Source organism: Salminus brasiliensis, chromosome 22, assembly GCF_030463535.1.
Source record: "Salminus brasiliensis chromosome 22, fSalBra1.hap2, whole genome shotgun sequence".
Classification (NCBI taxonomy): Eukaryota; Metazoa; Chordata; class Actinopteri; order Characiformes; family Bryconidae; genus Salminus; species Salminus brasiliensis.
The window spans coordinates 992,501-1,016,099 of NC_132899.1; the positions used below are offsets into that span (position 1 = coordinate 992,501).

General features: G+C 43.6%; 1 protein-coding gene across 1 annotated transcript in view; it reads left to right on the forward strand.

Moving 5' to 3' along the window:
• LOC140544174 (choline O-acetyltransferase-like) overlaps positions 1-22,108 on the forward strand; it is a 23,201-nt gene extending 1,093 nt beyond the window's left edge. Inside the window, exons 2-14 of the mRNA XM_072667582.1 lie at positions 5,986-6,177; positions 6,995-7,113; positions 12,276-12,329; positions 12,820-13,009; positions 16,123-16,300; positions 16,771-16,940; positions 17,043-17,143; positions 18,370-18,498; positions 18,822-18,944; positions 19,639-19,780; positions 20,195-20,257; positions 20,346-20,483; positions 21,857-22,108. Of these exons, the coding sequence (XP_072523683.1) occupies positions 5,986-6,177; positions 6,995-7,113; positions 12,276-12,329; positions 12,820-13,009; positions 16,123-16,300; positions 16,771-16,940; positions 17,043-17,143; positions 18,370-18,498; positions 18,822-18,944; positions 19,639-19,780; positions 20,195-20,257; positions 20,346-20,483; positions 21,857-22,108 (1,851 nt within the window). The remainder of the gene's footprint in view (positions 1-5,985; positions 6,178-6,994; positions 7,114-12,275; positions 12,330-12,819; positions 13,010-16,122; positions 16,301-16,770; positions 16,941-17,042; positions 17,144-18,369; positions 18,499-18,821; positions 18,945-19,638; positions 19,781-20,194; positions 20,258-20,345; positions 20,484-21,856) is intronic.
• Positions 22,109-23,599: the final 1,491 nt, after the last annotated feature.

The following is a 23,599-nucleotide window of genomic DNA, read 5'->3' on the forward strand; positions in this document are numbered from 1 at the left end:
TAAATAACACTCTTCCTCCTTAATGAAATGACTACCATCTCTGTCCTTCAGTGTGACACACAACAGAACCAACACTTCATTTTTATATCAACAATTGAGTATTGTATTATGGAAGATAAATCATCACTCATCTCAAATTATATATATATATATATATATATATATATACACAATAAAATATAAATAATAAAACAAAAGAAAAATATAAAAAATATAATAAACAAAAAAATGAAATTATGTTTAATTTTAAACAATTTTAAAAATATTAAAATAAAGTATGACTCTGACTGTTTTTATTAAAATAAGTCATTGAGGAAAAACTGTGTTTTTATCATTTTATAATAAACAAGTAACGCTATATAACAGTGAAGACTCTCTGTCATACTATTTTTATTTTAGTCTGGATTTGTTTTATATCACACCATAGGACATATTTACAGTGCAGTTCAGTGAAAAGGTCAAAAATAAATTAATAGATAAACAATCAAATAAAAATAAATATATATATATATATATATATATATATATATATATATATATATATATATATAAAGAAAAAAATAAGTAAAAAGGTTAAGACTTAAGTTAGTGACCCCCTAAGAGAGAGGGAGGGAGAGTGAGGAACATCTCAGATGTTCTTGTAAAATTAGCTTCAGTAGTCGGGTGCTTCCTGGTGGCACTTTTGGTACATTTATCATTTGCATGTTACTAATCAAGATAGCATTGTGTAACCCAGGGGAAGTGAGCCCTTCCTGTCTCAGAAGGGTTTTCAGAACCCCGCTCCGAATGTCTTCAAGCCATTCGCATGAATTATTGAGGAGAGCTCAGAAAAACACGGCAGAACTTCAGAGAGACGCTGAACAATTACACCATCTGATTAACACTCTGAGGCCCGAGGACATCAACACAGACTCCAGCGGTTACAGGAGCGATCCACCACTGTGAGAACATTTACAGTTTTCCCACAAGTGTACTGTGGACACTGTGTTCCCCAAAAGCCTGAGGAGCATCTCCACAGTCTCAGGACTGAAAGCACCACCAGGAAAATGCTCTGGTCCACGAAGATGATCAAACCTGCCCGCTGAAGGTCTGGCTGGTGTTACTGTAAACATGCTCTCCTCACTGATGGGGATGATTTGGTTGGTCACTGTCAGATTTGAGCAATGACTCTTGGGAATCTAGACAGGATGTAGTTTTATTCTCCAGATTACTACAAGAACAGACCCGGTTCTGCCCTCAGATAAGAGCATCACACCTTTAACGCTGGCATGATCTGAACAGAGAGCTGAAGCAGTAAAGTTGGTGTTTTAGGTAAACACACACTACTCCAAGAATAATTCCTGTAATTTAACACATCTAATCTGAACCTCTGAACACCATAATCACCATATCTGTGCAGATACAAGCTTCACGTTCAAACACAGTTAGGAGCCGGTTGAGATTTTAGGATTTTTGTCTGAAATGTGGTGAATTGAGGCAGACTGAGTTTATACTGTATGCGTTTATACAGACAAATTACTTCATGCAGCAACAAGCATTAACCCTAATAAAACAAATCAAATCAAATCATATCATGAACACTTTAAAGCTATTTTACTTCAGTTCAAATCTCAAAACCGTCTGCACCGTTCATCTCTTATACTGCAGGATGTCACCCTTTATAATCTGTTTAAATACTCAGTTATACCGGGGTAATATAGTGTTCCATAGGGTTGAAGTGTTACGTGAGGTTTAATAGGATTACATAGTGGTGTGAGGGGATATTTATATATAATTATAAAGTTATATAGGGTTATGGTGTGTAATGGTTATATAGGGTTATGGTGTTTAAGGGTTATATAGGGTTATGGTGTTTAAGTGTAAATATAGAGATGGTGTTTAAGGGTAAATATAGGGTTATGGTATGTAATGGTTATATAGGGTTATGGTGTTTAAGGGTTATATAGGGTTATGGTGTTTAAGGGTAAATATAGAGTTATGGTTGTGAAGGGTTCTATAGGGTCATGGTGTTTAAGGGTAAATATAGGGTTATGGTTGTGAAGGGCTCTATAGGGTTATGGTATGTAAGGGTTAAATAGGGTTATGGTTGGGAAGAGTTCTATAGGGTCATGGTGTGTAAGGGTTATATAGGGTTATGGTTGTGAAGAGTTCTATAGGGTTATGGTGTGTAAGGGTTCTATAGGGATATGGTGTGTAAGGGTTATATAGGAGTTATGGTGTGATAGGGTTATTAGGAATTTTCTACTGTGAACACTGCATCCTGCTGCTTTGTTAGTGAGACTAAAGCAGCTGCCATCTTATCATTCCACATTAGGTCTGTGGTTGACAAAGGCTCTGTTCCTGATGTGAAAAAATGTTTTTTATAAAGCACTTCATGATCAGGGCCTTGGCTGATATGTGAAGTGCAGTGTAAATCAACCTCTTTCCACTGCAGAGGACAGGATACCGCTTTTTCTGCTTCTGACAGGAAATGTTTGACAACCTCGCCCTGTTCGTCAATGCTACGCCACATGTAGGCATATCTTGGAACCCCAGATGCTACCTGAACCATGCATGGTTGTTCTAGGAAGTCTACAGCTAACCCATTTGGGGAACTGATCAAAGTGCATCCTAATTTACACATCAGATCTCTGGCAAGCAGATTTACTGGACATACAGAGGACATTAAAAACCAATGCGAAAAAGTTTTACCATCTAATGAACATTGGAGGGGCACGGACACTTTTTCCTCAACTATTCCGCCCCCTATTCCCATCAGCGTTTGAAATCTACCTTTTTGTGTATCACACTGAAACTCATTAGTTCTAATCACAGAGAGGCCTGCCCCACTATCTACCAACATTCTAGGGCTTTTCCCTCTACATTCAGAGTTAATTACTTAAAGGACATGCTGTAAGCTGTTGCTCTAATGAGAGATAGGGAGAGAAAAAGGGCACTTCCCTGTTTTCTGTGTCAGTGGGTCCCGTTCCGTTGTCCCACCCCTCCGCCGGCCGTCACTCGTGCACTGTTGCGTCCCTCTCTGGGGAGTCATGATGTCCACGACGTTCGCTCCCAGGACAATCCCGAGCGTAGTGTCCGGGCCTGCCATAGGAATAACAACGGTCCCACTCCTCGCCCATTCCCTGACCCGACTGGGAGGTTTGTCCTGAGTTTGTGGATCCTCTGCCACCACGTCCTCTACCTCGGCCTCTTCCCCTTCCTCGGCCTCTGCCCCCTCTTCCACGCTAGTCCTGCCTCAGCTGGACCGTTGAACGGGTAGAACTGGGAGACCGGTTCTTGGCTCCTGGTGTGTCCTGCTATTGGCGAGTTGAGAGGATCGGGTGGGCTTTGGCTTCCCGTCAGGTTTCGAAGTTTTCGTGAGGCTGGTTCATAGGGGCTTCCTCTGTCAGGAACGGCTGCGTAAGGAGGAGGGGTGGCAGGCCTGGGTGCTTGTGCCTGGGGTGGTTCCGCGGGCAGATCCGGTCCCTGGTTGTTGTGGTCCAGCGCATTCTCACTTCATTTGGGTGGGGCGGCGTTGAGGTCGGGATCAGCTGTAACTGAGACTCACTGAGAGACTGGATTCGTTTCCCTGCTTCTCCCTCTGTCAATTTTCAGCTTCCTCTATCCAAAACTCTACTGCCTGTTACATCTTGTTTTTGCACAGTGTTTAACCACTGCTTGAGGACACCCTGCAGGTGATTGTCCCACTTTGTCCTTAAATTTATATAAGACTTCCAGTAGTTGGAAAGCCAAAATATTTTATCCATAATAGAACATATATAACACTATCGGTGCTGTAATCCTTACTCATTTGACTAAAAAGAGGCGCTGCATGAACATTTTTATTTTATTTTATTTTATTTATTTATTTATTTATTTATTTATTTATTTCTATAGAGGCCTTTATTTAAATAGAGGCCTCGCTATGAGCATTTTTTCCTAGTGGTACTCTTATCACTAGGGGACTGCCCCAGGCTAGTCCTGTTACACTGTCATGCAACTAACTTCATCCAGGACAGAGTGCTCAAAGGGAAATAAATACACTAAGGAAATTACTCCGTTACTCACCACCACCAATGTTCATAGATGAGGCTTGGATTGCGAGCGGAGGGACGATCAGTCACACTCACCCCGTGGTACCTCTCCCTTGCTCTGTGGGATTTTCCCCTGCTTTTGGGTCCAGCCTCTGCCAGAGAGCGTCCCCGGTGAGTGTTCACTGTTCTCCTCTCCGCTGCACTCCGTTGCTCATCCTGTTCATGACGCCAAATTGTGGTGGAGAAGACACACACCTGAGTCGTAATCGCAGTGACTAACAACTTTTTTCGAGCAACAGAATATGGTCACTGCTTAACAAGTAAGCATGGCTTTCTTATATACATGGGACATGAGGAAGTTGAGGCCGGTCGCAGTCGGCTTTAGTTCCTTTTAGCGGTTTTCAGTGCACAAAAACATCTACTCCCCAACACCTTGGTGGTCCAACGAACTTCACTCATAAATTCTGCACTTATGGGCCCTGCAGGTGTACATACACATATTAGAAACACTCACAGACATATTCTACCATATAAGGGCATAAACTGAGCAACCAGCACATCACAGTGTAACCACTCCTAACTTAAGCCTTAATGATGACTCACAGAGTACATCTGTACATGTGCCATAGTCTTGTATACTGTATAGGAGAGAAACAGAAATTGATTACAATACATTGAAATATTCTGCATACCACTAGATTAAGAATCACACACATAAAGTAATAAGGTTTCCCGTAACTATAGGGTTATAGTGTTTAAGGGTTATATAGGGTTATGGTGTTTAAGGGTTATATAGGGTTATGGTTGTAAAGGGTTCTATAGGATTATGGTGTTGGAGGGTTCTATAGGGTTATGGTGTTTAAGGGTAAATATAGGGTTATGGTTGTGAAGAGTTATATAGGGTTATGGTGTTGGAGGGTTCTATAGGGTTATGGTTGGGAAGGGTTCTATAGGATTATGGTGTTGGAGGGTTCTATAGGGTTATGGTGTTTAAGGGTAAATATAGGGTTATGGTTGTGAAGAGTTATATAGGGTTATGGTGTTGGAGGGTTCCATAGGGTTATGGTTGGGAAGGGTTATATAGGATTATGGTGTTGGAGGGTTCTATAGGGTTATGGTGTTTAAGGGTAAATATAGGGTTATGGTTGTGAAGAGTTATATAGGGTTATGGTGTTGGAGGGTTCTATAGGGTTATGGTTGGGAAGGGTTATATAGGGTTATGATGTTGGAGGGTTCTATAGGGTTATGGTTGGGAAGGGTTATATAGGATTATGGTGTTTAAGGGTTATATAGGGTTATGGTGTGTAAGGGTTATATAGGGTTATGGTTGTAAAGGGTTCTATAGGATTATGGTGTTGGAGGGTTCTATAGGGTTATGGTTGTGAAGGGTTCTATAGGATTATGGTGTTGGAGGGTTATATAGGGTTATGGTGTTTTAGGGTAAATATAGGGTTATGGTTGGGAAGGGCTATATAGGATTATGATGTTGGAGGGTTCTATAGGGTTATGGTGTTTAAGGGTAAATATAGGGTTATGGTTGTGAAGAGTTATATAGGGTTATGGTGTTGGAGGGTTCTATAGGGTTATGGTTGGGAAGGGTTATATAGGATTATGGTGTTGGAGGGTTCTATAGGGTTATGGTGTTGGAGGGTAAATATAGGATTATGGTGTTGGAGGGTTCTATAGGGTTATGGTGTTGGAGGGTAAATATAGGATTATGGTGTTGGAGGGTTCTATAGGGATATGGTTGGGAACAGTTATTATATATGATTATAAAACTTTATGTAGGGTTCTACACGGGTTACATATGATTTCTACAGAGTTATACAGTCATATAAAGTGTTACAAAAGGTTATATATGGGTCTACAGATAATACAGTGTTATACAGGCTTATACAGTGTTATATAGGGTATATGTAGTCATGATGTGCTCTATAAATCAAATCTGAGTCAGAGGTGTCTTGGTTTTTAGGTCCTGCCCAAAGTGCCTGTACCTGACCTGCAGCAAACGCTGGACATATACCTGAGATACGTCAAACACCTGGTCCCTGAAGCCCAGTTCCAGAGGACCAAGGCCATTGTGGAGAAGTTTGGCAAATCAGGAGGAACCGGCGAGACACTCCAGAAAAAGCTGCTGGAGAGGAGGGAGAAGACGGAGAACTGGGTAAAAAAGATCCTGATGATCAGATCAGATCCTCAAACATTGAATATATGAAGGATAGCTGTACAGGCAGATAGACCGATGTTGGAACATTGCTGTGAGGAGGTTTAATTTGACTGCATTCAGCACTGAAAGTCAGAGCATCATTAAGGTCAGGTTCTGGTGTTGGATGATTAGTTCTGCCACTCTGCAAACTCATCCCAAAGGTATTGGATGGAGCTCCATCATCGCTTCAGAGAAGGGGTGTCCACAAATATTTGGCAAATATCTGTGTAATGACTAAAATCAATAGAGCTGCTCATGGATATAAAACTCAGCATTTTTCATTTAGACTCAGTTTTAAAGGAGTTTTTAATATGGATGCAAAAAAAGACATTTCTGTACTTCGTTATGAACTGTACCATTAAATAATTAACATAAACAACAGCATTGGATTAATTGCTGAGTGGTTAGAAAATCAATGGGATCAGTAGATTTCCCGTTAAGCAGTGATTGATTTTTGCTCCTCGTATCAGCAGGTCTGACTGTCATTCATCTTCTCGATGGTGTTTCTCCAGATTGCTGGAGCTCCTGGGCTGATTTTTTCTTTCTGAACCTGAATTTTCCATCCCACAACACAGTATGAACCACGCGTGGAGACCTAACCAGCAATCGATTGTTGCCACAGTAGACAAACATCAGCTCTCCACCTCTCGAACTCAGACATTCCTCACTTTCCTCCATCTCCCGGCGAGGCCTGACAGCATGTTAGACTGACTCATGCCTTCTTATTTTTAGCCCAACTGACTGGACCACTCCCCCTCCTCTGTGTCCCCCTCAGGTCTATGATTTCTGGCTGGAGGACATGTACCTGAACAACAGACTGGCTCTTCCTGTCAACTCCAGCCCCGTCCTGGTCTTTCCACAGCAGAGCTTTGGGGGCCGGGAGGACTCACTCAGGTAGGAGCAGTCATTTCTGTGGTGCAAACATATGTACAAAAGTATTGAGAGACCTGCTCAATTATTGTCTTTAAGGGTATTCAAAGAGCTGATTCTGCTTCTGTTGGAGTAACTGTCTCTACTGTCCAGAGAAGAAGACTTTCTACTAGATTTTAGAGTAACATTGCTGTGAGGATTTGATTGCATTCAGCTACAAGAGTCCTAGTAAGATTAGGATGTTAAATGATCAACCACCCCATCTCATCCCAAAAGTACTGGATGGAGCTCCTCCACCATCATTCCAGAGAACACAGCTCCTCCACTGCTCCACAGCTCCTCAATGCTGGGGGGCTTTATACCCCTCTAGCCCACGCCTGGCATTAGGCAGCATGGAGCCAATAGGGTCATGATATTGATTTGGCAGTACTTCTTCTCTACAGGGACTAGACAAGCTGTGTGTGCATTTGCACATCTGTGTCAGCAATGGGTGCATCTTAAAAAATCTGAATGCATTCATTAGAAGGGGTGTCCACAAACATTTGGACATACAGTGTATCTGTGAAGTCTTCTTTACTGCTGCTGTGCTTTCAGCTGTCTCTATTCACTGAGTTCACTGAGGAGGAAAAGAGCGAGGCTTCAGCAAACAATACACACCAGAGAGAGAGAGAGAGAGAGAGAGAGAGCGAGAGAGCGAGCGCGAGAGAGAGAGAGAGAGGATAAAGCAGGAGAGAGCAGGGAGAGGGGGAGGGTAAAGAGACATGTGGAACTGTAGAAGAAGTGCAGAAGGGTTGATCAGACTCTGGGGCGGTGGAGGGTACCATGTGAAGAACCCCTCTCCAACCGTTAAACAACCGTGCTTTGGGTTTGTGCTGCAGCCAGTGGCACTGAGAACATTTCACTGGTGGAGGAGAAGACTGGGTTCAGTTGAACACCAGCAAAGTCTGGAAGCAACCATCAAACATCTGCCCACATGTGAAAAAGGACAGTGATCCTAAACACCCCACCTTAATAGGAGCAAGCTCAAGGTTCTACCATGGTCCTCACAGACCCCCAACCTAAACACCATCAACATCTGTGGGTAGACCTCAAAACAGCATAGCAGCAAGACGACCCTAGAACCTGACAGAACCTCACAGATCTAGAACCTTCAGCAGGAAGAGCAAGAGGGATAGAGAGAGGTAGAGAGACAGTGAGATAAGTGAGAGAGAGAGAGAGATAAAGACAGTGAGAGAGAGAGAGGTAGAGCAACAGTGAGAGAGAGACAGTGAGAGAGAGACAGTGAGAGAGACAGTGAGAGAGAGAGAGACAGTGAGAGAGAGAGAGAGAGAGAGAGACAGTGAGAGAGAGGGAGAGAGAGAGAGCAACAGTAAGAGAGAGACAGTGAGGTAGAGAGACAGTGAGAGCGAGAGAGAGAGAGACAGTGAGAGAGCGAGAGACAGTGAGAGAGCGAGAGACAGTGAGAGAGAGACAGTGAGAGAGCGAGAGACAGTGAGAGAGAGACAGTGAGAGAGCGAGAGACAGTGAGAGAGAGACAGTGAGAGAGCGAGAGACAGTGAGAGAGAGACAGTGAGAGAGCGAGAGACAGTGAGAGAGCGAGAGACAGTGAGAGAGCGAGAGACAGTGAGAGAGAGACAGTGAGAGAGCGAGAGACAGTGAGAGAGAGACAGTGAGAGAGCGAGAGACAGTGAGAGAGCGAGAGACAGTGAGAGAGAGACAGTGAGAGAGCGAGAGACAGTGAGAGAGAGACAGTGAGAGAGCGAGAGACAGTGAGAGAGAGAGGGAGGCCGGTGCTGTGGGTGTTGGTGTGTGATTAAAAGGCTGAGCTCTTTTGGGTGGATGAAGAAACATTACCCACTGAAGGTTAATGGGGGTCATCAGGTGTTGGGGGTCTGTTTAGACTGATTACCCAGCACTCATCCCTTTTCCCCTCCACTTAAACCTTCAAGACTGATGATGCAATGTATGTCCATAATTCTGTGGACACCCTTTAAGCTGCACCCATTTCTGACACAGATGTGCAAATGCACACACAGCTTGTCTAGTCCCTGTAGAGAAGAAGAACTGCCAATAGAATAGGACTCTCTGGAGCAGATCAACATCATGACCCTATTGGCTCCATGCTGCCTAATAATGCCAGGCGTGGACTAGAGGGGTATAAAGCCCCCCAGCATTGAGGAGCTGTGGAGCAGTGGAAGAGCTGTATTCTCTGGAATGATGGTGGAGGAGCTCCATCCAGCACTTTTGGGATGAGTTGAGGATGATGAGGTGGGGTGCTGATCATCATCCAGCATCCTGACCCCAGTAAAGCTCTTGTTGCTGAATGCAATCAAATCCTCACATCAATGTTCCTCCAAAATCTAGTAGAAAGTCTTCTTCTCTGGACAGTAGAGACAGTTACTCCAACAGAAGCAGGAGAAACTTTTTAATAGTCTTGATTTCAGAAGAAACATTGGATGAGCAGGTGTCCCAATACTTTTGTCCATCTCTCTTTCAGCAGTTAGCTCCTGTTGTGGCTCAGAAATGAGAGGCTAATGTGATTAGACAAGAGATGAGGGTGTTTGTAGTTGATGTTTCTCACTGTTTCTTCTGACTGACACTCTGCAGCACGTTTAAACACACACACACACACACACACACACACACACACACACACACTTCCCAGCTAACAATGTTCCAATGATGCTCGCTGAAGTCAAACAGATGTTATCTTGTAGATGGATGTCTCACAACATTCCCAGAACATCCCAGTGATGATTAATAAACGTTTACAGGACGTTCCTCTTTTATCCTGTTATCCTTCAGCTTTGATCTAAATCAGTTATACACTGCAGTGTTTTGATCAAAGTAGAATCAAAAGCTCTCTCTATAAAAGCACACACTAGATCAAAAACCTGAAACATTTCAATTAAAACATCATAAAACACGAATTCTCCACAACACTGACCAGTCCACAGCAACTGTTCTGACTGCCAGCATATAAAGCTCCTGGCCCTAATCCTAATCTTAACCTTAACCCAAAACCTAGCTCTCATCCTGGACCTGGCCCTAATCCTAAACTCAACCCAAAATCTAATCCTAACCCTCATCCTGGACCTAATCCTAACCTTAATGTCAACCGAAAACCTAATCCTAACCCTACCTGGCCCTAATCCTAACCCCAATTTAAACCCAAAACCTAATTCTAACCCTCACCCTGGTCTTGGTCCTAAGATTATTCTTAACCCAAAACCTAATACTAACCCTACCTGGCCCTAAATCTAATCTTAATCTCAACCCAAAACCTAATACTAACCTTCATCCTGGCCCTGGCCCTAATCCTAAACACAACCCAAAACCTAATCCTAACCCTCATCCTGGACCTAATCCTAACCTTAATCTTAACCCAAAACCTAATCCTAACCCTACCTGGCCCTAATCCTAATCCCAATTTAAACCCAAAACATAATCCTAGCCCTCATCCTGGCCCTAATATTAATCTCAAACCAAAACCTAATCCTAACCCTACCTGGCCCTAATCCTAACCCCGATTTAAACCCAAAACCTAATTCTAACCCTCACCCTGGTCTTGGTCCTAAGCTTATTCTCAACCCAAAACCTAATACTAACCCTACCTGGCCCTAAATCTAATCTTAATCTCAACCCAAAACCTAATACTAACCTTCATCCTGGCCCTGGCCCTGGCCCTAATCCTAAACACAACCCAAAACCTAATCCTAACCCTACCTGGCCCTAATCCTAACCCCGATTTAAACCCAAAACCTAATCCTAACCCTCATCCTGGACCTAATCCTAACCTTAATGTCAACCGAAAACCTAATCCTAACCCTACCTGGCCCTAATCCTAACCCCAATTTAAACCCAAAACCTAATTCTAACCCTCACCCTGGTCTTGGTCCTAAGATTATTCTTAACCCAAAACCTAATACTAACCCTACCTGGCCCTAAATCTAATCTTAATCTCAACCCAAAACCTAATACTAACCTTCATCCTGGCCCTGGCCCTAATCCTAAACACAACCCAAAACCTAATCCTAACCCTCATCCTGGACCTAATCCTAACCTTAATCTTAACCCAAAACCTAATCCTAACCCTACCTGGCCCTAATCCTAATCCCAATTTAAACCCAAAACATAATCCTAGCCCTCATCCTGGCCCTAATATTAATCTCAAACCAAAACCTAATCCTAACCCTACCTGGCCCTAATCCTAACCCCGATTTAAACCCAAAACCTAATTCTAACCCTCACCCTGGTCTTGGTCCTAAGCTTATTCTCAACCCAAAACCTAATACTAACCCTACCTGGCTCTAAATCTAATCTTAATCTCAACCCAAAACCTAATACTAACCTTCATCCTGGCCCTGGCCCTGGCCCTAATCCTAAACACAACCCAAAACCTAATCCTAACCCTACCTGGCCCTAATCCTAACCCCGATTTAAACCCAAAACCTAATCCTAACCCTCACCCTGGCCCTGGCCCTAATCTTAATCTCAACCCAAAACCTAATAATAACCTTCATCCTTGTTACTTGTCCTAATCCTAACCTTAACCTTAACCCAAAACCTAATCCTAACCCTACCTGGCCCTAATCCTAACCCCGATTTAAACCCAAAACCTAATCCTAACCCTCACCCTGGCCCTGGCCCTAATCTTAATCTCAACCCAAAACCTAATAATAACCTTCATCCTTGTTACTTGTCCTAATCCTAACCTTAACCTTAACCCAAAACCTAATCCTAACCCTCATCCTGACCCCTAATCTCAGTCTTAGTCTCCAGTTCCAGACTGGTGTCAGCAGCAGCTGGTTGAGGAGGTGGGGCGGTCAGTATCAGAGCTGGTAGAGGATCAGTGATCTCTCAGGAGTCTACAGTCTACAGATCTGAACCTGGACTCTCCAGATACAGTGAGGAGCCGAGCTCAGTCGACGGCTTCAGTGAAGTCTCTTGGTGATCTACTGAACGTTCAGATGCTGCTCCATCACTGAGATGGTGATGAGGGTCAGGAGTGTTCCCAAGGACCTCTGAATAAAGGGTCACCAACTACGATTGCTGTGCAACAGGTTCAGGAGTCCAGGACTGTTCAGCTGTCCGTGGTCAGTGTAAGAAAGGCTGTAGAGGTAAGATCTGACCGATGCTCTGATTCCAGCAGGGAAGACGTTGATGGTTTTCTGTCTTCTGTACAGATTTGCAGCTCATCTCATCATGGGTGTCCTGGAATACAAAGACATGCTGGACACGTAAGTTCCTCACTGGTGAATATACACTACATGTCCAAATGTTTGTGGACACCCATCTAATGAATGCATTCAGCTACTTTAAGCTGCAGCCATTGCTGACACAGATGTGCAAATGCACACACACACAGCTTGTCTAGTCCCTGTAGAGAAGAAGTACTGCCAATAGAATAGGACTCTCTGGAGCAGATCAATATGACCCTAAGGTCACCATGCTGTTTAATGCCAGGCGTGGGCTAGAGGGGTATAAAGCCCCCCAGCATTAAGGAGCTGTGGAGCAGTGGAAGAGCTGTGTTCTCTGGAATGATGGTGGAGGAGCTCCATCCAGTACTTTGGGGATGACTTTACTGTTGATCTTGTGGCTGAATGCAATCAAATCCCAACAAATGTGCAATGGAGTCCTTTCACACTAAATACACAGTGCTTTTGAGAAGCGTCGTCCTCCACAGTAACACACTCATGGCCGCTGTCTGTGTGTTCTGCGTCTGATTAGGAGGACCCTGCCACCGGACTACGCTCGTGGGCAGCAGGCTGGAACTGAGCTGTGCATGGAGCAGTACTACCGCCTCTTCACGTCCTACAGGCATCCCGGACTCAAGCAAGACTCGCTGGTCACCCAGAGCAGCCCAGCAGTGACCAAAACACAAGACGCTGGTCACATCATAGTGGCCTGCAAGAACCAGGTGAGACCTTACTGTTCTAAACTCAGAGCTCATCAGTCATGGCAGGAGTGAGCTGTGTCTCAAGGGTTCTTTACAACAGTCTTCCTGTAAGAGGAGTCACTCTGTCACGTACTGGTCAGCTGATCTAAAGGATGTTGCTCTGAGATGCTGAATCTGAGTCTCTGGGATGTGAGTCTGAGTCGAGTCTCGAGCCCATGGGGTGTAAGTCTGATGCTGGTCTTACACCAAATGACGTTTCAAGTGGAAAGAAGATCACGTGAGGTCATGTGAGTCTCGCTGGTGTGTGATGGACTGGTGTATGGTGGTGAGGATAGCTGTCTTCACTTGTTGTTGTCGTTCCGACAAGATCCACCGTGTTTAGCCTCGGCTCATGCAGACCGTGACGTGACCTTGGCTAGCCGTGGGTGAGCTCTGTCCAGCATTTATTACCAGCAGCGTGATGGGACAAACTCTGAAAAGGAATCTGGTTGCAGTCTTGCAGATTGTGACCCTGCAAGATTCCCTGACTCAAAACTCTGTGAGTAATGACAGATTGGCTTCAGATGTGGTTATTTGAGCGATGCCATAGAAGAAGAGAGTTTAAGTTTAGCCTCATGGAACTGCAGGAACTGCATTATACAACCCAGCCTCTACTCCTCTCAGCTTTGGCACGACTTCAAATACTGAGCTTCTGATAGAAACACATTCAGTTTGAAGCTCTACACGCAGTAAAACTCAGAAAACATGCCATGGATTGGCTGGCAGTCCTAATTTAATAAGTCTTGAGTCTCCATCTCCATTCTACACTGCATGGACAAAAGTATTGGGACACCTGTTCATTCAGTGTTTCTTCTGAAATCAAGGGTATAAAAAGAGTCTCTCCTGCTTCTGTTGGAGTAACTGTCTCTACTGTCCAGAGAAGAAGACTTTCTACTAGATTCTGGAGGAGGAGCATTAGTGAGGTCAGGATTTTGTATGATGATCACCACCTCACCTCATCATCCCCAACTCATCCCAAAAGTTCTGGATGGAGCTCCTCCACCATCATTCCAGAGAACACAGCTCCTCCACTGCTCCACAGCTCCTCAATGCTGGGGGGCTTTATACCCCTCTAGCCCACACCTGGCATTAGGCAGCATGGAGCCAATAGGGTCATGATGTTGATCTGCTCCAGAGAGTCCTATTCTATTGGCAGTACTTCTTCTCTACAGGGACTAGACAAGCTGTGTGTGCATTTGCACATCTGTGTCAGGAATGGGTAGCTAAATAGCTAAAAAAATGGAAAGTAGCTAAATACATTCATTAGAAGGGGTGTCCACAAACATTTGGACATATAGTATAATTGTTTATTAGGAAATTAAACAGTCAGTGGTTAAACTTCCTAAGAAACCAAACTGCAGATAACATTAGCAAAGCAGGAGAGACACAAACAGGAGATATTCCCAATAGATCCTCAATTAAGCTTCAGCCCACGTTGCAGAAGCATTTAGCGTAGCACTACTGCAACCAGAGATATTGATCAACAGAGCTAATCACATTCATGAGCAATGATATTGAACCCGCCCACTGACAAGCATCACATCTGGACTGTTTGCTCTGCCTAACCTTCTCTGACTCAGTTCTACAACTGACCTGCCTGTTCTAGACTACCATCACTGTTATCTAGAACAGGGACAAATGGACATGCATCTGTACAGAATGAAACATTTTACAACAATATTATTAAACAATATTACAAATTATTATTATTATTATTATTATTAATATTATTATTATTATTAATATTATTATTATTATTATTATTATTCTCTCTGGGATCTGAGTCTAAGTCAGGTCTCAAGTCTTTGGGATCTGAGTCTGAGTTGAGTCTTGAGTCTTTGGGGGCTCAGTCTGAGATGAGTTTGGAGTCTGAGTCAAGTCTCGGGGCTCAGGGATCTCAGAATAAAACTTTTTAAAATGATAATAATGCCAATATTATTATTATTATTATTATTATTATTATTATTATTATTATTATTATTACTACAGTAAATGAATAACTGGTTTTCACTTTACAACAACTGTCCACTTTAAGACCAGTATACCCCCCTCCTCTACCTCCCACCATGTGGACCATGTGGGTTTTTCAGTGCTGGGGGTAAACAGAGGGTCTTGTACCTGGAAACAATTCCGGAACAGTCTATCTGCCGCTAACGAGCCCTTCCCTGTGGAGATGCAGCCGGCTAACTTGATTATTTCTGATTGGATCTGCCACTTTGTCTGGCAGCCTGGAAAGTTGGAAGCACCAGTGTCTGGGCCCGGGACCACCAGAGCTGGCAGTGTTTACCACAGCCGCCCTCGCACAATGACTCTCTCTCTGTTAGTGGGCTTTGCTGAAGGATCCATTCCAGACGGTCCTCCTTAATCCCTCACAGGAAATTAGAGTAATTGTACGTTTCCAAGCAGATTAATTTCATTTGGCTCAGAGAGATGCAGATAATGTGGCAAAGCAGAAGCATCGAGAAGAACCCGTCCATCCTGCCGCAAAGGCTGTGTAATATTCACAGTGTTCTCAGTGCTCTCACTTATCCTAATGTTTACAAAACCAGGCCAGAAAACCACAAGTATTAGGACAGGATAATGCCATTTCAGCAACCGCAGTCCCGCTGCTGTTCTGGAGTCTAGAACATCATTAGTTCAACCTAGACCCTCACTCTCATAACTGCACACATGACTTATAGATTAGTCAGAAACTAGCAGCCATATAGTGGCAAAATATATCATTCATTAATAATTAATAGTAGATATTGAATAATACATATCAAAGGGTCCATAACCCTTTATAACTCCCCATAACTCTCATTATGCCTTTAATTAAACAGCCCATTTTTACTGCACCTTTAAGACTGACATACAGTATGTTAATGATCTCTGCTCTGATTGGCTGCTCTGCTCTGTCAGGACCTGACCTCCGTGCCTCAACTATATTAGACGTATTGGTTTTAATGTTATGGCGGATGTATGTAAAGGGCTGGGGAGTGAATAATGTAATGTAATGTAATGATTTTTACTTTATGGGTCTTTGAGAGGTGAGCAGGGTTTTAGGGGGGTGGCTGGAAGTCCTCTGTAAGCTGAGCCGTTGCTTCTCTCCACAGTTCTTTGTGTTGAATCTGATGGAGAAATCCCGGAGGCTGAAGGAGAGTGATGTGCTGACCCAGCTGGTCAAGATCAGTAAAATGGCGGAAAATGCAGAAGAGAGGCTTCCCCCCATCGGCCTCCTGACCTCCGATGGACGGACGGAGTGGGCTCAAGCTCGAGACGCCCTGCTCAAAGGTCAGAGGTCATGTAAATGTGGCAGTGGGAGCCAGGGCAGGAGAAATGTTTAAGAATGTGCTTAAAGAAGGTCTGAGCGTGCTGGTCTGTAGCAGTGTGCAGTGTGCAATCATTCTCCATATTTATTATTACAGTTATTACCACTTTAATAAATTCATATAGTTTATATATATATATTTACATTTAAGATTTTCAGATTTTTTTCTCTCTTGATTTATTTTATAGAGAGTTTATTCTTACATGAACGGTTGCAGCTGTAAAAACTGTAAAAATTTCCCCCCTGGGATCAATAAAGTATTCCTGCTTCTGATCAGATTCTGATAATGCTCAGTCAGAGTGAGGTTTGGTGTGTCAGAGTGAGCTTCACTGTAGAAAAACGGACCCGCTCTGATTACTAGCTCCGTTATTAAGGTACTAACTACGGTAAGCGTGCAGCTGTTCAGATGTGGTGAATCGTTTCTGATGAACAGATCCAGTTAACCGAGAGTCGCTGGGGGTGATTGAGCAGTGTGTGTGTGTGCTGTGTCTGGACGAGCCCACTGGACTACAGCCCACGGACTCCAACAGAGCCCTGCTCATGCTACACGGTGGTGGCCATGACAAGAATGGAGCCAACCGCTGGTATGATAAGTCTATGCAGGTACGACCCAGTTCGAGAGTAAACTTGATCATCAGGAATGTGCTAATGCTAACTCAGCGACCTCTTACTCTCACACTTTTGCTGAATGTTTTGTTCTTGCAGTTCGTGGTTGGTGCTGATGGTGTGTGTGGAGTAGTGTGTGAACACTCACCATTTGAAGGGATCGTTCTGGTCCAGTGCACCGAATACCTGCTGAAATACATGTAAGCAAAGAAGCATCGCTAACAAAATTCATTTCAACTTAATTAGATTTATTATAAATTGAGATGTCCCGATCCAGTCCAGGCATACTCCAGTACTGATTCCCTTCTGATCCTTTACCTCTTTGTTCTAGCAGAGCACCCTCTGGTGTCCGCTAGGCCCTATTAACAGACATTATTATTATTCCCAGCCTGCAGCAGTGAGGAGCGTTTTCAGAAGAAGAGTTTAGAGTCTGCAGTGTGGGACACTGAGATCCGTGGTTCTAGAGCTGACTGTGTTTGAGATGCTTTTCTATCAGATGTCAGTCGGATTTCTGCTGAGGTCTTTACTCTTGAATTATGGCTGATTAGAATCTATTTTATTTTCAAAACGTAACAATTTTTTTTCCTAATATCATAATGCTGAGTTTGGTCGATTCTGATCCGATGTGAATTTTTTTTCGATAATCCAGCCTTTGAAGAGAATTTACTGATCAGACGAGCTGCTGACTAATCTTATCAGTAAATTCTCTTTATTTTCAGTATCAGTTTCTATAATCAGATATTCTGGACTGACTGATTTAGTTTAGTCAATAGTTTAGTTATAGTGTTTAATATCTGATAATCCAGTCTGATCTCCTCCCTGACCAATCATAGAAGTAAACACTCTGGATATATATGAGCTATATGAGCCACCATAGTTTAGTTTCTAATCAGCCTCAGTTTAAGAGTAAAGGCGTGGAGGGAGTGTGTTGACACACATGGTTTTGGCAGCAGCAGCAAAATAGACAAAAGTCCGTAGTTCTGAGGTTCCACTGCAAAACAGTTCAACACTGCAGACTCTAAACTCATCTGTTCTCTTCTGAGAACGCTCCTCACTGCTGTTTGGAGGACACCAGAACAAAGTGGTAAAAACAAAGGATCGGAACTGAAGTAGGCTTAAAACAGCCAATTTCAGAGCCATTCAAACATGCCTGCATCGTCTCAGGACATCCCTAACATTTTACTCAGCCTGGTTGGTAAATTAGAGAGACCTGGACAGCAGATATGAGTGTAGTCTACAGACAAGACTGTCCATGACCAACAATAGACACTCCAGGACATATCTGGGCCTAAAATTGACCAGAAGTTTAGAGACCCTAGAGAACAGTGTTTATGTTTGTTGGACAGTTGTGTTTCTCTAGGTTTAACGCTGGTGAGTGATGCTACCACTGCGCCGCTACAGCTCTTCCTCTCTCTTCTCCTGACAGGACCGGCAGCCCCAGTAAACTGGGAAGAAGCTCCAGTGTAACGGAGCTTCCAGCTCCACGTAGACTGCCCTGGAGGTGCTCTCCTCAGGTCCAGGGCATGCTGGCCTCCTCTGGAGAAAACCTGCACAGGTGAGATCTACTGTACAGTGATGATACACAGAACTCCTGTCCAACACAACCTGTCCAGGTGGGCTCTTCTGTACCTCCAACATTTAACCTCATTGTGACAAAAGAACCCAGTGTTTACTGGAACTTCCCTTCACTACTGTCCCACTAGAAGACTCACACTAAAGGTGTGAAACTGATATTGTATCATTCCTCCTGGATCACACAGTGTGAATTATATTCCTATAAGAAATAAAATGCTGTAGAATTCCCATTCAGGAAAACTGGACTGAACACCTACAGCTCAGGAACACAGCGCTCCTAATCCTCCATTCTGTTTGCTTCAGACTTGTGAAGAACCTGGACATGGAGGTGTTCACCTTCAGAGCGTATGGGAAGGAGTTCATCAAGAAGCAGAAGATGAGTCCTGATGCTTATGTTCAGGTGGCGCTCCAGCTCGCCTTTTACCGGTAAACAAACACTAAACTTCATCCATTCTACTCTTCAACAGGGATTGATATCAGAATCATATCAGCATGAGTACCAGCAGATGACTGGACAGATGTTTGGATCTGGCCAATATTTCAAGCCAGTATTATAAACACTAAATACTAAATCACTGAAAGATCTGCATTTTATTTATTTTACTGGATTTGGTCACAAATTTGATAACTGCTGATATTGCAGAGTCAGTTATCTAAATTATGATTTGGCCATATTTATTTCTTACCAACTATTGGTAGAAGCACATGTTGTGGTTTTGGTCCTCAAACCAGTCCTTGGAGCTTTTCACATTGTTACTCTATGTCTACATGTTGAGAACTGTTGACTGGTTTGCCAGTAATACCAGTGAACAAAGCTGTGTAGTCTTTTTGCATTATATTGGCAGTACAGATACAGTCCATGTCCAAAAGTATGTAGACACATGCTTATCCAATCTTACTTATGAAGTTGTATAAGTGAGTGTGTCCCCTTTACTGCAGCAACAGCCTCTACTCTTCTGAAAAGGTGCTACAGTAGATGTTGGAACATTGTTGTGTTGAGGATTGATGATTGCTTCTCCATCAACAGCCACTTCCACCCTTTATAGAACCCTTCACCTTTTCACCAGCAGAACTTCAAACTTCAGACCAGGAAGCTCAACTCTCTTTTTCCCTTCTTCAGATGCAACGGTAGAGCTGTTTCCACCTACGAAAGCGCCTCCACCCGCCGTTTCCGCGAAGGCCGTGTTGACAATATCCGCTCAGCAACCCCTGAGGCTCTGGACTTTGTGAAGGCCATGACAGATGAGAGAGCCTCCACACAGGTGCCTCGTTTTTCTTACTTACACCCCTATTACTGCTCTTCTCTTCTAATCCTGTCCATCATGTTGCGTCGGTAAACGGGTCCCTCGGCTTCTGTCTCCTCTGGTAAACTGAACCACTAATCATATTAGAGATTACAGCCCAGCGGAGCAGCAGCAGTACGGTGGGTAATGCAGGCAGGCTGGTAATGCTGCAGATGATGACCTCTCACTGTCCATTAATGGTAACAAGGAATCACACTGATCTGTAAATTAGACCAATAAAGCCCGCTGACGATAAACAGAGCAGCTGCTGTAATTATCAATTTCAGCACGATGGGTGGCGCTGCGCTTGACTCCCGCTCTGGTTTCTGTATGAACATACTGTATATTTCATTATGGATCCCATGAGGAACGAGTCTTATTTCATTCTTTCAGGATCTGGAGAAGATGGAGAGACTGAGAAAGGCTATAGACGCTCAGACAAATTACACAAAGATGGTAACGATCGGCCACATTCATCATCTAAATACTGTACGCTCTACCTGCTTACAAACACTACACCTCCTGTCTCTGCTGCTTCCACAAGGCCATTACAGGAATGGGGATAGACAATCACTTACTGGGACTTCGGGAGATTGCTAAAGAACTGAAGATGGAAAGCCCAGACATTTTCACGGATGAGACGTATCATCTCAGCAACCAGTTCATCCTCTCCACCAGCCAGGTAAGACCAACTAGCCCAAGCTGGAGAAGCACAATTACCACAAAAAACTTTTTAATGAACCACATGTATTTATAATAGAATATTTAATTAGTTTGCTGCAGAAGTTGTGTTTTCTTTTTCAATCAACAAAATGCACTATATGAACAAAAGTATTGGGACACCTGCTCATTCATTATTTCATAAATCAAGGGAGGTTATATTCACTGGTTCACTGGTTGTCCTTCCTTGTAGCACTTTTGGTAGGTACTGACCACTGCATACCGGGAGGAACACCCCACAAGACCTGCCTGCTGATGTTCTGGAGATGTTCTGACCCAGTCATTATCTAGAACATCACAGTTTGGTTCTTGTCAAAGTGTCTCAGACTCTTATACTTGTCCATTTTTCATCACCTTCATCACCTTCAAGAACTGACTGTTCTTCACTCACTGACTGATCTGTAGATCCAGCCCTGGACAGACAGGAGACACTGGACCCAGATCATCAGTGTTCTTTACTTCACCTACTAATGTTATGGCTATTATCTTGCTAACCCCAGAAACTGATGTTTTTAGGTTGATTAAATTTAGAAAAAAGACGAATTGCATTAATACATGAATGAAGTTTATGACAAACACCCAATTTGTCTATTATTTGTCTTTATTGGTTAATGTTTTACTATTATAAAGTGGTACAACAGTAAAGAGTTAAAAAAGAGAAAAATAATATCATAAAAGATATAAAAAATATAATAGTCACTAGTTAAAAGCTCACAGATCCTCAGTAACTCCTCTGAAGTTTAGCTTTAAAAGTCATTGCAAACAATTAAGGAGACCCTGATCACTTCCAAGCTCTCTGAATTAAAAAGCAGTGCTGGAGCAGACTGGGTACTCTACTGCACATCAGAATCGCTCTCCTGATGGCTGGCTATTTATTTTCATACGAGGACAGACAGACAGACAGGTGGTTCTAACCTTAAAAGTGCAGCTCTATGCTTTAGAGCAGCTGCAGATCGAGCCTGAACCATCAGAACTCTGACAGCCTGGCGGTCTGCCAGTCCAAATCCACGACAGCATCAGACGACCTGCTCGGTTGACAAGCGGCTCACGTGACACCACCTCATAGCTCAGAGTAACAGTGGTGGAAGTGACCAAGTCTCGGCTTTGACAGAAGAGAAGAGCTGGAGCTGCAGGTTTGACAGGTGGGCTTGTCTGGACCGGGCAGCACCACCTGTGGTGGAGGAGTTCTAAAACCTTTGAGCAGTGTGTGTACTGGACACATCTGAGATTGAGATTGGACGGGAGCTACAGAACATTCAGTTCGCAGGAGTATGTGAAGCAGATAAGCATGAACCCAACTGGACCTAACCCGTCCCTGATGCCTTCTTCTTTCAGGTCCCTACTACAGTAGACATGTTCTGCTGTTATGGCCCAGTGGTTCCCAACGGTTACGGGGCGTGTTACAACCCTCAGTCTGAACACATCCTGTTCTGCGTGTCGAGTTTCCGCGAGTGTACAGCCACCTCTTCCTTGGCGCTGGTGAAGACCCTGGAGCAGGCGCTCGTGGATATGAGGGATCTGTGCAATAAATGCAACCTAGGCAGTCTGGAGAAGGGAGCTGCCAAACCAGCAACACCCAGAAAGTGAGTGAGAATCAGCGGGACGTCTCGCAGGGTGTGTCCAGAATGTCATTAGGATGTGCAAAAGTTGCCCTCCCATTTTTAAGTTCTGAGGTTTTGCCTAGGTCTGATCTTTCCTGCCCTGCATTTTTTTTAATCCATATAATCCTCATGAATCACAAAGAGCAACCAATAGAATGCGTCTTTACTTCTCTAATACTGGGTTTCTTGTCCCCCTGCCTTGATAACAGTGCTAATCTGGTCAGGGTATGACTACACCCATCTGTTCTGTCCAGTTCAGTCTACTCTTTACTTTTCAGATCATCTGTTGCACCTGCTGCTCCAGAGGTCTGGTTTAAGGTGGCGTAAAATACATGTATTAAATATTTAGTAGCTGCTTGATGTATAAACAGTCAGTGTCACCTTGTTACTTTACCTCCGAATGAATCACACTGACTTTCATTTGGAAGAGGACTTGAGAACAATTTGATGAGCTCTGCTCTGATTGGTTAGTTTACAGCACAGCAGTCATGTAGTAATGTAGCGTAGGATAGCATGGCATAGCCTAGCACAGTGGTCATGAGGCCTGGTTCCCATAGCAACCTGTATATATTCCATATCTAGTCTGGAGGAGATGAGCTGCTCTCCTACGTATATATCAACACCACCATAGTCTTGGTGCCGTCGCGGTTTACTGCTTCTCCAGCTTTGACTAGAGCATTCTCCAGTGGGTGGAGTTCATGTAAATGTTGAGAGTGGGTAATATAACAAGTCGAGACTGTGATGTAACAGTTTGGAGGTTTGGGAATTGGCCGGTTTCCCAGCTCTGTTTTGATTCTACTGGATGTTCTTTTGAAGGAGGAGCTTCCATCTACTGACCTCATTATTCAACCATGTGACTTCTTAAACAACTCACAGCCAGTTTGCATGTAGTTACTGATTAGTAATCCTTCAGGTGTGATAAAGTCAGGAGAAGAAGTGTTAAGGGGTCCCAGTGTTCTACCATGTCTGTTTAACAGTCAGAACCAGACCTGAACCTACCCTACAGTGGTTTTCCTGGAATGTGGGAGTATCAGTGTTCCATAGAGTCAGTGGAAGAGTGGACTGAACTAGACTAGTTGGGGCAAAAAACATAGTGTATCACACAACAACATTGACCAGACTGTTGGGGCTTATTTTAGTAATGAGCAATTCAACTGGCTTTATTCAACTACAGGAAATAATTGACATCCACCAATGTTTCAGTTAAGGTTTTTATCTGAGTTGATTAGACCCTGTGTGAACCGTTCTTTTCGGAGACGTACTGCAGATTGGAGTTATGCATGTGTCCAGTTTTTGTCCAGTATCTGCAGTTTCTTTGTTTCCTCTTCTGAATTCTGAGCCAGCCTCTATTAGCCCAACTGTCAGTCAGTCATACTGTTCTGAATGATGGCTAACTGCCAATAGGATGTGATTGGGCTTTTATAGTCCAACCACCCAGCGCTCCTTCCTTCTCTGTAAGCTGTCAGAGCTGATACGA